General features: G+C 43.3%; 1 protein-coding gene across 1 annotated transcript in view; it reads left to right on the plus strand.

The window, feature by feature from the left end:
* The window catches only part of LOC311098695 (small conductance calcium-activated potassium channel protein 2-like), a gene marked incomplete at both ends in the record, with an annotated part of 54,204 nt that overhangs the window by 14,629 nt on the left and 23,308 nt on the right, over positions 1 to 16,267 (plus strand). The window contains 3 exons of the mRNA XM_084139231.1: positions 6,939 to 7,388; positions 12,498 to 12,593; positions 13,310 to 13,728. Coding sequence (XP_083995357.1) covers positions 6,939 to 7,388; positions 12,498 to 12,593; positions 13,310 to 13,728 — 965 coding nt within the window. The remainder of the gene's footprint in view (positions 1 to 6,938; positions 7,389 to 12,497; positions 12,594 to 13,309; positions 13,729 to 16,267) is intronic.

Genomic DNA, 16,267 nt, shown 5'->3' on the forward strand with positions numbered 1-16,267 from the left:
ACAAAGTGTGTGAGTAGTATTGATGTCTACCTGACATATGTTGGAAGACGTGCTGAGAGTTTGGGAAAAATAGGGGGAAAAAATGCTATTTTCTCAACCCCAATTTGCCCCACTTCTGTAGAATGACCCATATACAGTACAGGATATATACCAAATATATATGAAGCACTTCCACTTCTAGAGACCTTAACAAAGGCTTCCAAACTTGCAGTGACTACAGGGCAAAACAGACCAAGGACTTGGCAAATACTCAACCATTAAAGGTTTGAGACTTGCTGCCACTCCAATCTGTCCCCTATACACATTTAATTGTTGGAACACTACTACCACATATCAGTTGAATTGGTACAGCATTCTCAAGGGTCCTACGCAAGCAGAGCGACTGGACATCATATACGGTCCGTTCAAAAATGTTTGCCACACTAAAGTAAGTAGAACTACGTGGAAAACAACGCTCCATTGCTGTGTTTGTGTAGTTTGTGTGTGTAGCGGCCTTCACTCATGGGTGCAACAGATGTATGGCCAGTTTATCTGCCATTGAACAGTCAGCCCTGTGCAGACTCTGCCACGCGGAAACAGAATCAATAGAGCATCTCTTTTGGTACTGTCCATCGGTGGCTTTTTGGTGTCAGGTCCAGGAATGGTTGTTATGTAAGGGATAAATGCCGACTTTCTGTACATTACTTTGGAAATAATGGACGACGCAGCGGGACGAGGCGGAGCTTCCTGCTAGCTAGCCAACTAGCTACGTCTACACAGTCACGACCTCTGCAGCCAGAACAACAGCAAAGTAGCTGTTTTCTATTGACATTCATTTGGATACATCCAAAACAATAAGCTGATAATGCCAGATTTTGCCTGACATAGCTAGAAAAGTTTGCCTTCTCATCAGGACACTCAACACTGTTAATTAAAAGGAGATTGCATTGCATATCAAACACTAGGTTAGAAGCTAGCTAAATAGTGTGTTGCTAGTAAACCTGCCAATATGACAACCAAATTCAAAAATATCAGTTGCTGAAAACAGCTGGTCAAACTAGAAATGTGGAAGTATTTGACAGCATAGCGCCACTTGCGTCATGCCTACAACAGTAGCCGGGACCAGATAAATTAATGTTCATCACTCACCACGTTAGGTGATCAGATGCTCCAAAAAAAGATGTCTCTGCAAAAGTAAATCAACGCTAGCTAGAAGGCTAGCTAAGTTCTTTCCTCGTTGGACCTGTGTTTACAATGTATCCAATTTCGGTTTGTATGGTTGTTGGTTTAGCTTTCTGTAACTTTGTAGCAAGTACAGTCTGCATGTGTAGGCGCTTATTGTGTCATTAATGGAAGGTGTACCGGTATCTTCTATACCAGGCGGTGTCAGAGGAAGGCCCTCAAAATTGTCAAAGACTCCAGCCACCCTAGTCATAGACTGTTCTCTCTGCTACCGCACGGCAAGCGGTACCGGAGTGCCAAGTCTAGGTCCAAAAGACTTCTCAACAGCTTCTACCCCCAAGCCATAAGACTCCTGAACAGCTAATCATGGCTACCCGGACTATTTGCACTGCCCCCCCACCCCATCCTTTTTACGCTGCTGCTACTCTGTTAAGTATTTATGCATAGTCACTTTAACTCTACCCACATGTACATATTACCTCAACTACCTCAACTAGTCGGTGCCCCCGCACATTGACTCTGCAACGGTACCCCCCTGTATATATAGCCTCCCTACTGTCACTTTATTTTACTTCTGCTCTTTTTTTCTCAACACTTTTTTTGTTGTTGTTTTATTCTTACTTTTTTTGTTTAAAATAAATGCACTGTTGGTTAAGGGCTGTAAGTAAGCATTTCACTGTAATGTCTGCACCTGTTGTATTCGGCGCATGTGACCAATACAATTTGATTTGATTTGATTTGATTTGATTTGATCTTTTCCAACTGTCCCAATATCTTTTCCAACTGTCTCGTTATCTGGTTTTAATGTCCATTCTAGAATGCCCTATTAGGCAATCAGAAACGGGTATTCAACAATTCCAGTAAAATCCTGCTGAGTTGCCCATTATTTCCAAGGTAATGTACAGAACATCTGCATTTATCCCTTACATAGCAGGGCGCAGTTGGACCTGAAAACTGTATTGTTGGTGGATTTGAATGACCACAGTCAGTCAATAGGAAATATAATTGTGCTCTTGGGTAAATGTTTTATTTTGGGGGCAATTTCTGCATAAATGTTGCGGATGGGGAGGTTCAAGTCCCTAATGAGACACCATGGTAGACTGGAGGGATGTATTTCAGAAGGAAATGGTAGAATGATGACTTACTGGGAAAGATGGGTTGATCTGTGGCTGTCTGAAGGTTGGAATTAATGAGTGTGGGAATAAATACATGCACAGTATAAATGTTTGAGGTCCTCCAATCAGGGGCGAGAGTGGGAATGTGATTATTGTATGTTTTGTGTTTGTTATTGAGCAGTGTGTATGCTGGCGCGCTCGCTTTCACACCCGCCCGGGCGTCGGCCGGGGCTTGGTCCTTCCCCCCTTGGAAAATCCCTTTGGGCTGGGGGCGGGAGCTTCGCCTTGCTGGCGTCTCGGGGCGGGTGGGGGCGAGCACACCCACTGATCAGAGCACCCACTGATGGGAGCGGCCATTCATATTGTCTTTGTATTGTATTGTTGTTGTTTTAAATATGTATGTATAGGGGCCTCCTGAGTGGAGCAGTGGTCTAAGGCATTACAGAAAAGTCGTAGTGTACAGATGAAGAATCTCTATTTGATCACCCTGTTGTAGTATATTTGAGGTTTGTAATTTCCACGTAGAAATGTTGGACTTGATTTTCCCTCATGAAAAATGTATCAACCCTTACAAAAATGTCCATTAATTATAATCCACATAATAATTCACATTTTCTTTGCTGTAGCAAACTGGCTCAAATTAAGATCCTACATCTGTATGTACTAATACGCGGGTAGTACGCGCTACCATTATCTATGTTTACATTTACATTCTGCAATCGACTTACGCACTGAACACGTTCAGGGAGTCAAGTCAACTATCAATTCTAGCAAATTCTGGAATTTAGTACAATTTCAATGAGCTCTATGGACAATTTTTGAAACCAAGAACAGAATTCCAATTCATTCTCTGAATTGTCTGTAATTGAACAAGTAAAACATGCTACTAATGAGGTCCTATAGTTCTCCCAAGAGAGTCCCAAACCCTTTAGTTATATCACTCTGATCACAGTATTATTCTCTGTGTCTACTGTGACACCTTGGTGCGTCCTAATTAGAGCACTATTGTGATGCTATTGAATGCCTAGTGCATTATTAGCCCTAACAATGACCATTCAACACAGGCAAAATACCTGTCTTGTCGTCTCCGTGGGGGGTTTTGTCTTGTTTAAGCCATAATTCATTTTTTTTTTCATCTCCGAGGAAGAGAGGGGGATGATAATGCTGCTTCAGGAAGCTTGTAATTGTGCCTGTTATCAAACTGCAGTAATGTTCACCACAGGCTTTTCTCAAAGGACGGCCCATACTGATTCCACTGAGGAAAACACTTCTTGTACTGCCTTAGAAAGACTAAACATATATCAGTATACAGTGAGTTTATACTGTTTACTGTGTATACTATATAGTATACAGCAAGGATTCTATAAGTAATTCGTGACAGTGTTTACATTGAAACGTTGTAGTTTTACTGTATCAAAGTACATTTAGATCTTTCCTTAGAACATTTGCTGAAAAGGCCACATAGACAGGCATAGTCTGAATAGGTGGTGGTGTATTACATTTTCACTAATTAGACGTACTGAGATCCTGGCTGGTGCTCTTGGTCGGGTTGGACAGCCCAGCCCTGGTGCCTGCTGGCCTGTCACAGAAATATGACAGTGTCTGTGCAACGTGACAATCCGGCAGCTATAGCCTACAGCTCTTTGTCTCAACAGGAGCAGGCTGGGGACGTCCCCAGGGGTCTGTCCTGTCTTTCTCTCTTTTCCTCACTCCCCCTCTCTCCCTCCCCCCTTGTCTCCCTCTGTTTTCTCCCTCCGTGAGTCGGCTCTCCTTCACACATGCGCCTCATGTCCGAATAAACACAGGCAGACACACAGGCAGGCAAGCATGCAGGCGTACAGGCTGGCTCGCAGGCAGGCACTCTCCCCACCATTTTTCAGTTGGGTTCTTTAGTTATCCATGGCTGCAGACCGTCTGTTTCTGCGTTAGTCTCAGGCCTGGTCTGATGCTTGGCCGAGGCTTTCATGCACGCATGCACACACAAACACACACACACATACACACACATACATGCACACCACAAGAGGTTGGTGGCACCTTAATTGGGGAGAATGGGCTCGTGGTAATGGCTGGAGCGGAATCAGTGGAATGGTATCAAATACATTAGACCTATGGTTTCCAGGTGTTTGATGCCATTCCGTTCGCTCCGTTCCCGCCGTTATTATGAGCCATCCTCCCCTCAGCAGCCTCCTGTGATGCACACACTCTTATGCACACGTACACGTACACACACCCAACCCCCCCCCCCCCCCCCCCCCCACACACACACACACACACGGGTTGACTGTACAGTGCACTATTTCAATTTCAAGGGCTTGTGTGTGCATTCAAAACTGCGGTGAAGTAGCTCCAAGTCCAAAAAGAGGGTATTCTATTAGATTGGAGCCGGCTGGAGAGGGGAGTGAAGGAGGGGGGGAGTTAGAGGAGGAGAGGCAGAGAGTTGCAGTGCTTCATTTAAACAGTTCTGCGCTGTGGCTTTTCAATTTGATTAAGAGGCTCCATTTCATACGGGCTGGATGCTGTGTGCCATTCAGAATGAAATTGAAGCGTTCGCCGGGACAGACAACTACCCCATGTCTCGTTCTGAAGGAGGATCAGCGGACAAGGGCAACCGCGGCCTGTTGTGCCCTTCATGTCCCAAATGGCACCCTATTCCTTATATATTGCACTACTTTTGACCAGGGCCCATAGAGTACTATATAGGGTAATGAACTATTTGGGACCCACACTTTTTGTCGGGATGGGAAACGGGAGAGAGCACGCTCTGCATGGCAAAGAGCCGGGTGTGGTTTTATTTATTACATGCATCACACTTTTTATTTATTCTATGGAAGTCAAATACAATTAACTGAAATGCATGGAAATTCACCTAAATGAAATGCATCACAATAGAGGAACAGTAGTTAAAATGTCAAAATGGAATAGATTATGTGTTGTGAGTTGTGAGGATGGTACAGTATGAGCTTTTTTGGGATATCCATGTGAGATTTGCCTGTAGAAAAAGGTTAGGTATTACTGTACCTCCATCTCACCTTCTTGTATTTCTCTTGTGCTGTCTCCTAAATGGTATGGACACCCCCATCTAGGAGTTAGTCAGTCAGCAGTCAGTGGTATGTTTTCAGCCACCAAGAGAGCCTGAAGCCAAGAGGAGAAGCGTATTCCTCCAGTTCTCTCCATCTCGTTCCATCAATACTGTTCATTATTTTATTGGAATAACCTGTCATGGTTCCTCTCTGTTTACTTCCCTTGGTCTGATAAGGCAGTCATGTACATTTGCTTTGATCGATTGTCATTTAATCATTTAACAAAGCAAACTTTGTCATTGTGTTTTATTTTCAGCCTCAGAAGGGTAATTTTATTGGGGAAATGAATCATGACAAACAGGCGTCGCTGGGTAACTGTAATTGTCCCACCTTTTCTAGGTGAAAAGGGAGGTGCTAATATATATAATGAAGTTTGAGGTCTTCCAATTCCCATCAAGCAACCTTTATTGTTGCTGGGTTTATAGTAGGAATGTGCCACTATCTGAGATACGTTTCAAAAAGGGGTCTTAATGGCGCGGATGATAAAACTATTTAATACAGTAAAGGGGATTAGAACACCCTGGCCCCCTCTAATCCTGAACCTTTAGTCTGGTCTGTGTCAGGCGATAGCATCACTGGGCCGGACTTAGTTCATTTCCATTATGGGCAATCAGACTTTATTTCCAAACATCTAGAGGCATTAGGGAGCTCACTCAAGCCAAATAAAAGGCAGTGTTGTCAAACACCCCCGTTATTTCGGAAAATGCACTGTTCCATGTGAAGTCAAGTTTTACAAGCCATTATGATAATCTGAGTGAACTCCCTGAAGAGCTGTGGAGATGCCACTGGAATGCCAGTGTAGTACTCTACTAGCTAGCATTGTACATGCTGTACATTTTCTGCACCTCTGCTTTCTCACCCCATTTAACTCTTGCCTCTCCTTGAACCAGTGATGCAATGCAATCACACTCTGGTTCAAAGATAGCACAGAAAGGTCTGAGCAGGAATCCGCTTCAATTTAGATGCTGTTTTTGACAAGCAGATGAAACGAAGATGCGTCTTTGGCTGAAGACTGTCCTTGTTTTCCCTTTGTCTGATTTAAAGAAAAGCAACTCAGTCTCAGTCTTTTGGACACTCCATCTCTGCAGGAAAAAGTGTTTATTTAACAGGAAACAAGGTCACTCAGCACATTAATCTTTCATACTGAAATTTGTGCCTCGCAAAGATGAAACTTTGTGCACTTTGTAGGGTCCACTATTAGTTATATGGCTTTATTTATACATCCATCTTCATTCACCATTCATGTGTTTTTGCCCTGTTGATCTGGATGCACTTTTTGTGAGGGACAGCTGATATGTGTGCCTTGTATAGCAGAACACATAACACAGAGATTGCCATCCCTAAGCATTGATTTAGTGCAGAGCAGTGTTTCTAGTTCGTGCTTCTGGCTCCAGCCCATGGGACATTACTCAAATTGAAGTTATAAAGGAAAGGTGCTCCTCAAAAGAGGACAATACTGTAATTTCCCATTCTCTGACACCAGACCGATTGGAGAGAAATTCCTCCACCCTCAGACAATGATGCACTGTTGAATTTGGTTTCTGTTTCTCTAACATCCTCTTGTCTTTTTGTCCGGCAGGCAACCACTGAGCAAAAGAAGCTGAGCCATGCTGGATCCAAGCCCTCCCTCTCCGAGAGCAGCGGCCGACTCCCTCAGATAGCCATGAACACCTGCAAGTACAATGGCGGCGTAGTGAAACCACTGGGCAGCCTGGCGTCGTCGCGGCGCAACCTAGCAGAGCTCGACTCCGAGACACAGCCCCTCCAGACGCTGCACAGCTCTGGCCTGGAGGTGGTGGTTTCCAAGGGCAACGGCGAGGACCCCAGTAAGGCGTCCAACGAGAGCTTGGTCAGGGACGGGAACGGTGCTCCCGTGAAGAAGAACAAGGACATCGGCTATAGGCTCGGCCACCGGAGGGCGCTCTTTGAGAAGCGAAAGAGACTCAGTGACTACGCGCTCATCTTCGGGATGTTTGGGATTGTCGTCATGGTGACGGAGACAGAACTGTCCTGGGGAGTTTACGGCAAGGTAATTAGTGTGGGTGGTCTTTTTGTTTGTTGCCTACCTCCAATACGCTTGGGTCGTTCCACGTATAGAGTACGTTTTGGTCCCTTTGATATTTTAAGTATACTGAACAAAAATATAAAACGCAACATGCAACAATTTCAATGATTTTACTGAGTTACAGTTCATATTAGGAAATCAGTCAATTGAAATATATTAATTAGGCCCTAATCTACGAATTTCACATGACTGGGCAGGGGCGCAGCCATGGGTGGGCCTGGGAGGGTATAGGCCCACCCACAAAAGGGCTTTATTACAGACAGAAATACTCCTCAGTTTTATCAGCTGTCTGGGTGGCTGGTCTCAGACGATCCCGCAGGTGAAGAAGCCGGATGTGGAGGTCCTGGGCTGGCATAGTTACACGTGGTCTGCGTTGTGAAACATTGAGCATATAATAGTCAAATCATAGTGTAAAAGCAGGTGAGCTGTTTCTACTCTTTTTAGCCATTTTATGGGGTTTTGTCGTGGAAAACTGAGTGCGTCAAGCGTAACATAACATGCCATAGATAGATAGGCTAGAAATAAACAAAAATATGTTTGGGGTGAGGCTTGTATTCAATTGCCCCTCCTTGTTGCACACAAAAAGCTTCCATTCCCCCTGTCACAAGGGGATTTATTGCTGATTTAAGATGAAACATCAACCTTGTTACATTATTTGGCACTTCATTGGCACTTAGTATAGTCTTTTTGTATTTAACGTCTCGAAATGGGAAAACATGTTTTTTATTAAGTTGAACATCTTTGTCAGAATGTTAAAATTAGGCTACATTTGTTCTTTTTTTACTTCACTACCCAAAACGTACTCTTTCGGTGGAATGACCTTCCTATGCTATGTTTAGATATGCAGTAATGTTAAACATGGTGAACACACAGTAAACTTCATAAAGATATGTGTATTAAAGTAGAATGAGAATTCTTGTGATTAAAAAAGAAACCTGCCTCAACATTATATTCATGAGGATGGCCTTTTTGAATGGTTTGATTTGGTATTGGAATAGACAACTGCTGCAGTATCAGAGGGCAGAGCTTAGCCAAAGGGCTGTTTTCACTAGGCTGCTGCTGTAATGAATACTCAGGGAGAAAAAGGTGTAGATTCACGCGCAGAGCGTGGCAGGTGTTTATTACGCCTTCGCAGAAGGCAGGAATCGTGGTCACCGGCAGGCAATGGTCATACACAGGTAGGCAAACAGGCAAGTGAATCAAAAACTAGGACTGAAGGCTAAAACTGGTTCTCACAAATGAGCTAGGAAAAGGCTTAGTAGAGTCAAAATGAACAATACCTCACAAGGCACAAACAGGAAGAACTGAACTAAATAAGGAGCTGATGAGACCAGGTGAGTAACTAACACAGGTGAAATCAATGAACAAAAATGAAAGACAGGGCTACGTTCAAGAACACAAAGAAACAGGGCTACGTTCAAGAACACAAGGTGAACTAAGAAAATAAATACAGAACCTTACAGCTGCTGGTATTCTGAGAATCTCTTTGAAGCCAGCAGTCAAACAAGATGCTGCCCAATCACAATTGAGAGAGCTACTTCAAAGTGTCTGACCCCTGCAAACAATAATGAGTCATTAGGACGTCCCCGGTTGGTTGCCTAAAGTCGTCAGGACATTGTGCCATGGTCCCCTCTATAGTTCCCGGTTGGTCCCGTGGACGTTCCCGAGGACGTCTTTAGGATGTTATTGGGACGTAGTGTCATGGTCCTCTGGAGGTTTTGTTTAGTTCTCGGTTGGTCCCGGGGATGTCCACAAGGACATTTTAGGAAGTTCTTGGGACATTGTGTCACCGGGAACTAGCTGACCATTACACAACGTCCCAAGAACGTCCCTGGGACAACTATAAAACTATAAAAAGAGAACTATAAAAAGGTCATCCAGAGAACGTTCCCTTAGGACCATCACGCAATGTCCTAAGAACTAGTAAAATGAAAGCCCTGAGAACCTCCTAAAAAGGTCCTGACATGGTCCTCAGTGACGTCCTGGGAACTTACAGGGAACTAGACAAAGGTCCCCCAGAGAACATTCCCTTGGGACCATCACGCGATGTGATAACGTCATAATGTTGCGCCAAAACCCTTAACGGACCTAATGGGAAGGTCATCGAATGCCCTCAGGACGTCCCCTGTTTGCTGGGACATTATCCCTGACCAGCGCATGGGAGTGTCAGGACAACCCAACATGGCGGCAGGCTGCTGTAATTTCAGGGTCGCATCGGCCTGGTCATGACTCCCAGACCTATCATTCGCTCTATCAACCAATCAGTTTGGATTTGGGCAGTGCTTTCTGTCCAGAATTCTTTTCACAGTGCATTTAGGGAAAGGTTTGGCCCCAATGTTTACAAGGCTGTACTGTTGGCTAGCGTCACCACATAGTCAATGCTACGAGCCAGCATTGATTGGCCTAAGTAATAGCTGTAACAGCTACTGTATTTTTTTTTACAACTGCATGAGGTAAAGATAGAGCAGCAAGGTTTTGGTCAAGTCCAGCCAATTCCGTAAATTGATTTGAATTGAATTGATGAATCCAATATTGCCTATAGGTGTTTATAAGGTTTCTACCCTGCAAACAAAAATAAGTTGTTAGCACGTCCCCAGAACTTCACGAAGTGGTCGCCTGGAGGTTTTGGCTAGTTCCCGGTTTGTCCCGGGGACGTCACCTGATGGTTGCAAAGAAACCCCCCCCAAAAATGTTTTTTTATTTTTTGTTCTACACAGGGCACGGTCACCCTAGCTTCATTACAAATCACCCCTTGTCCTCCAATAAGGACCTGATTGGTGAACCACTGATCCAGTCACAGCTCTTTGTCTTTGTTTATACAGGAACTATTATTCAACATTTAAACTCACAATCTCTTGGTTCACGGCTGCTGTTTTGCGCAGATATTGTGTGTGACTGTGTGAGAGCAAAGTCTTGGATCACTCTCATCTCAATATCTACGGTGCTGCTTGTGGCAACGTCATTTCGCTGAGCACCTTTTAAGAAAAAGTATTATATTTATCATAGTGATAAAGCTGTAACATTAAAACAGAAAAGTATGCTCCACCAACATTCGAGGGTGTCTCAGGGAGAGTTGGGATATGCAAAAAACAAGTGTATTAATACACACTTGTACATGTGTGAAATTTGACAAGTACCCACCTAATTATTATTATACTAGTAAAATGAAAGTCCTGATAATGTCCTAAAAAGGTCTTGACATGGTCCTGACATGGTCCTCAGTGACGTCCTGATAAATTAAAGGGAACTACACAAAGGTCCCCCAGAGAACGTTCCCTTGGGACCAACATGCGACGTCCTCATGACCATCATGAAACATCCCCTTGTGATCATTGAATGTCCCATGGATAACGTCCTCTCAGAACCAAATAGGAACCTTTTCGTAGCGTCCCTAATGGACATCAAAATACCTTATTACGTTATACTGCGACCAAACCCGGACCTGTACTGAACGTCCTCTTATGGTCCCTAGGTTAACATCATGTTTTAATGTTCCTATAACGTTCATAGAACCAAAACCCTTAAAGGGACCTAATGGGAACATCGCCTAATTTCCTTAGGACGTCCACTCTTTGCTGGGTATTAACCCATTTTTTAAGTAAATTTAGATTCATTTTCGGAGTTGACCTGAGTTGAAATTGAGCTGACCCCATCCCTGAGCGACATGGCACTCCTCCCACATAAGACTTGTTACAATACAGATGAGTCATTTTCTATCTTGCATGTCACATCACATGGACATCAAGGTTTTCTGAGCCATTAAGGGGGGAGGGGGGGGGAGGATGCATTAAAGGGAGTGAGCTTTGGGACTGAAGAATCCTTGAACTTCTGGCAGGTGGATTAATTGGTTTACTCAATGTTATTTCACTGGGGACTTCTCAAAAATAATTTCAGACATTAGAATGTCTTGAGAGGTGCCAGAGACCTAAGAGCCAAAGCAATTTAGTTGATTGCTAAAAATACATTCGCTAATTTGCTCTCTGCCTATTACCATGTCTGTTGGCTGCATGGTCAGTGTAATGGCTCATATTCTAACGCATTCTTTCTTGACCACACCCCAAGAGAGCATATGAATATCCATTTACAACGACTTGGACGTCCGCGGGCCTTGACAACCGAGTAATGGGCAGCTTTTACAATCGCTAGTGACGTTTATGAATGATGATTCCCGTTGTTGTTTTTGTCGCTGTTGTCAGAATTGTGATTACAACCCCCCGTCATTACCATAACACGTTTTACTCACCACCACTATTACAGCTGATTTATCAAATTGCTTTTTACCCACATCGGGAGCTCGAATAGTGCAGGCCCTCATTCCAAAGATCTATGATTCCTTTATATGCGTTGCAGCTCTAGCATCCAAACGACTAATTCATCACTTGCACCACTCACTGTGGGGTCACGTCCTGCTAATGCTAGGTGATGCACAACAGAACTGCGCCGTTTCTGCATCTACTATTAGATTGAAAATACCTCTCTCCCCTCTTAGTGGCGACGTTTATGAATTAGTAGTTAGCATACTGTAGACAGCCAATGTTTCACCTCTACTTTCTGCCACTGTCATGTTTTGAGACAACACTTTGTGGTGCTGTTTTTTTTTCTCAGCTCTCTCGTTAGGTTTTACGCTAATAATAGGTGGTGTGTTTTCACCAGTTTGTTTTTGCCCGCGCTGTCAGTGTTCCTCTCCCCAGCTGCTTTGCTTATTTTTCTCTACTAATACAGTCACTCCAGAGGGAAACCTTTTTGGAAGATAGAAGTTAGATGGATTTATTTGGTATTGTTTGCTCCGTCCAACTAGAAATCTAAAATCAACATGCTTTGCCCACCATTAAGACTGCTTGAGACTGCTTGACTTAGTTGAAGATTTATTAGGCAGTTTATATTAATGCTTTTACATTTACAGTTCTTAGGCAAAGCCCAGGTATGATCACTCTTCTGAAAGTCAACATAGGTTCTACATGAATCATCAATAAAGAACTAAATATAATGTTAATATATTTTCTATATTTATATTTGTCGTCAATATTACTGTCTCTAAATTTTTTTTGTTTATATCTTTCTCTCTTACTACAGGAATCGTCGTACTCATTTGCACTGAAATGCCTTATCAGCCTTTCCACTGTTATATTGCTTGGTCTTATAATAATGTACCATGCCCGGGAAATCCAGGTGAGTCGAAATAATGGAACAATGTTGCAGGAAATACCATTTGATTATGCCGTCATTTATGTGGTGGTGTGGCGATTGCCCGAATTGCTCGAAAATGACATTTCAAGGATGCAGTATAGCATGCAGTGTTATTGAGTTTGATTATCCTACTGTATTGAGTGTTATGATGCCTATTATTAATAAATCGTAATATTATAGTTGATTTATACAGGTCAACTTAATTGGGTATATTAGATATTTTACCGTCCTAATTGAGCTGATTTATAATATGATATTTACTGAGAAATTGTGAGACAACAATGCAATGTACTCTCAACAATGTACTCTCTGGTACTTATTTTAAGACTATTTAAAATATGAAGAGGGGCATCTATTAAATATTTAATGAAGTTTGTATGGTCTAAAAACCTGGTATAAAGCTAAGCACTGTGTAACAATGTGTACCTACACTGCAGTAAGAAACTACTTGCTTATATAATTACCTGGTAAATACATGGTTTTAACCCCACATCTGTTAAGTGTGACCAATGAGGACTGTAAAATACAGTACATGAAGACTGTAAAATATAGTATATAAAGACTGTAAAATATAGTATATAAAGACTGTAAAATAAAGTATATAAAGACTGTAAAAGAAAGTATATAAAGACTGTAAAAGAAAGTATATAAAGACTGTAAAATAGTGCATAACTAAGATATTTTGTGCTCCTCCGCAGCTGTTCATGGTGGACAATGGGGCTGACGACTGGAGGATAGCCATGACATACGAACGCATCTTCTTCATCGTGCTGGAGCTGCTGGTGTGCGCCATCCACCCCATCCCGGGCCATTACCGCTTCACGTGGACGGCGCGGATTGCCTTCACCTACACGCCGTCGACGGCCAACGCCGACGTGGACATCATCCTCTCCATCCCCATGTTCCTGCGCCTCTACCTGATCGGCCGTGTCATGCTGCTGCACAGCAAGCTCTTCACGGACGCCTCGTCGCGCAGCATTGGCGCCCTCAACAAGATCAACTTCAACACGCGCTTCGTCATGAAGACCCTCATGACCATCTGCCCCGGCACCGTGCTGCTTGTCTTCAGCATCTCCTCCTGGATCATCGCCGCCTGGACGGTGCGCGTCTGCGAGAGGTAAACAACAGCTAGGGAGTTCCCTAGAGAGGGAAAACCACCTCCACCCGCCACAGAAACGCACGCCCCACCGCTGTGCACTGTGTGTGTCGGCACTCCCCCGTCTCTTTCTCCCTCCGTCTCATTTTCTGTTATCGGTGTCCTGTTGTGTTGTCGTGTTCTATTCATTCTCACTAGTCCACAGGAATGTCTCGATGAGTCGTATCCCCCCTCCCCCCCACACACACACAAACAAACACACACTACTGCCTGAGTGAGAAAATAAAAGTTTCATTAGCTCAACACGAGTCCCTAGTCCTTGTTTTACGCTATTTTAGCAGCTTTTCCATAATTCATGAGTGTCTAATTGTTTGTTTGCTGAATGGTTTGTTTTGGTAATGCTGAGCAGCCCCAAGGATCCCCATTCCCTCCAAAACTGCACATCAGGCTTTATCTCAAGGGGGCGGTGGGGATTCTCACAGATCTCAGAGAAAATGGAGGAGGCAGGGAAGAGCGCACACTTTCAGACCCCGTGCTTTATGCAGAGAAAATGAGAAATTTATAATTTCTTTGATGTTAAGTTGTCTTGTTTGGTTTGTAGGGGCTGAGGGAGGTGGGATGGGTTGATGTCAGCTCCTGTAAGGCTCGTTATGAGAAAAGGGCTGCAAGTCAAAAAGTCAAACAAACAAATCAGTCAACAGGAATGCTCGCTGCCAATCTGTCATTTTGTCAGTCAGTCTTTCGGTCAGTTGCTCTCCTACGTCTTGCCTGCTTTTTTTATTTCCTCCCTTTCCCTCCCACATCCTCTCGTACTTCCTCCCTCTGTTAACACCTCACTAACAAATTCCCCCTGTACCCTCGAGCCGTAGGGGCCAGCAGAGAAAACAGTGTTTGACCTTTGGCTCCACCTCCACATGAAAAAGAAAAGCAGTAGCGTGAGGTGCAACTCGCATCCAAGTTCACCAAGTAGTTTGTTGGCACACATTCAAAAGAACACTCTATTCATCATAGTCTACAGGAATGAATAGTGTCTTGCTGAAGTTACTTGCATAACACCATTTTAAAGTGGTACTGTCACAAATATGGACATACTGGTATTTAAGTCTTAATTTAACAATGAGAGATACAGGTGTTGCCAAATACAGTGAAAATCATGAATAGAAAGTATGGATGACATTGTTGATGGGGTTTTATCTGTCTAGTAATCTCCCAACACTACAAAGGAAAAACATAGAGAAATGTAACCAAGCTCTACAGTCAGTATCTATGGTACTAAGGATATTTATGGTACTTGGGCCCAACATGCGGCTGGAGTCAACACGATAGAGTGACTAATAGGGTCAGGATAGATGATATGCCCACCACCACTCCGTGCCAAATTAGTCCGCAGCAGTGCATGTTATATGAGGCAGTCCAGTTATGGTTTCAATTTGAAAGTAACATGTTTACGTTTGTTTGGGTGTGTATGTATGTGTATGTGTTTGTCTTGTGTGTGTGAGTGCGTGTGTATGTGTCTATAATGTTGTGTTGTACTTTCTATTTCCCCACTATGCTGCTCCATAGGGATACCATGTGAGTTCTCGCTCTGTAGTGGAAAACGTATCATTTTGCACTGAGCTGGCGCCACTGCTGCCCTGAGTGGGGGAGGGAGGGGGGTGGGAGTGGGCAAGGGATAGCCCCCCAAAATAAAACTGTTATCCTTTCCAAACAGAGTATGGCAAAGGAGGACTAGGTATTTCCCCCTTAGTTGGGATTAATGTGGTACCCATATATATATATATATAAAACACATCCAGGCTTTTAATGGCTATGAGCATAGGGGAAACCTATGATTTGAGCAGCACTTTGAACCAAGCGTCTCTTTCTAAACTGTTTTACGGTAGTAAAAAGGAGGAGGAGGAGGAGGCGGAGGAGGAGGGAATTTGTGATAAAATGGAGCAGCTCCTTCAAGTCACCTTCACGAACAAGCCTGAGGGCAATTCAATTTTTTTTATTCCTCTTCCTTATGCAATTGTTATAGATCCATAATGTACCCACTCTTTTTAGCATCTACTTCAAAAGATTTGCTGAGGAACAAAAGCTTTTTAGTCCTTTGGGTTCACACACACATCACCATTTCATGGTGTGTCTCCCCTCACAGAATTGATTGAATGATGTTGTAATGGTTAGGTATTCTACAGGCTTTTGTCACTTCCCCAGCTGATTCAGTTTGCTCCAGACGTGGCAAAGGAATTTCATCTGAGATAAATATTCATACAAGACATCCGTGCTTATTTGAGGTGAAAATAAATGTCAAGTCATTTGTCTGGTACAAAATCGTTAATGTGGATTTGGGCTTGATTTGGACAAATATTTTAACCAAAGTTCTAACATTTAACCATATTATAATAACCCCATTAACCCATAAACATTACACGAAAAGCTCTTCAGCTAGGATGGGGAATAGTGAGAGTGTTGCTATCCATTCTAGCACAGTTTCCAAAATGGAGTCATGAGGAGTATTTTTTCTTCAAGGCAAAGGCAGTGTCTCCAGTTTGAGGTTTCAAAACATGGATTGAGT

This window comes from Coregonus lavaretus (genome assembly GCF_964263955.1).
Source record: "Coregonus lavaretus genome assembly, chromosome: 23".
Classification (NCBI taxonomy): Eukaryota; Metazoa; Chordata; class Actinopteri; order Salmoniformes; family Salmonidae; genus Coregonus; species Coregonus lavaretus.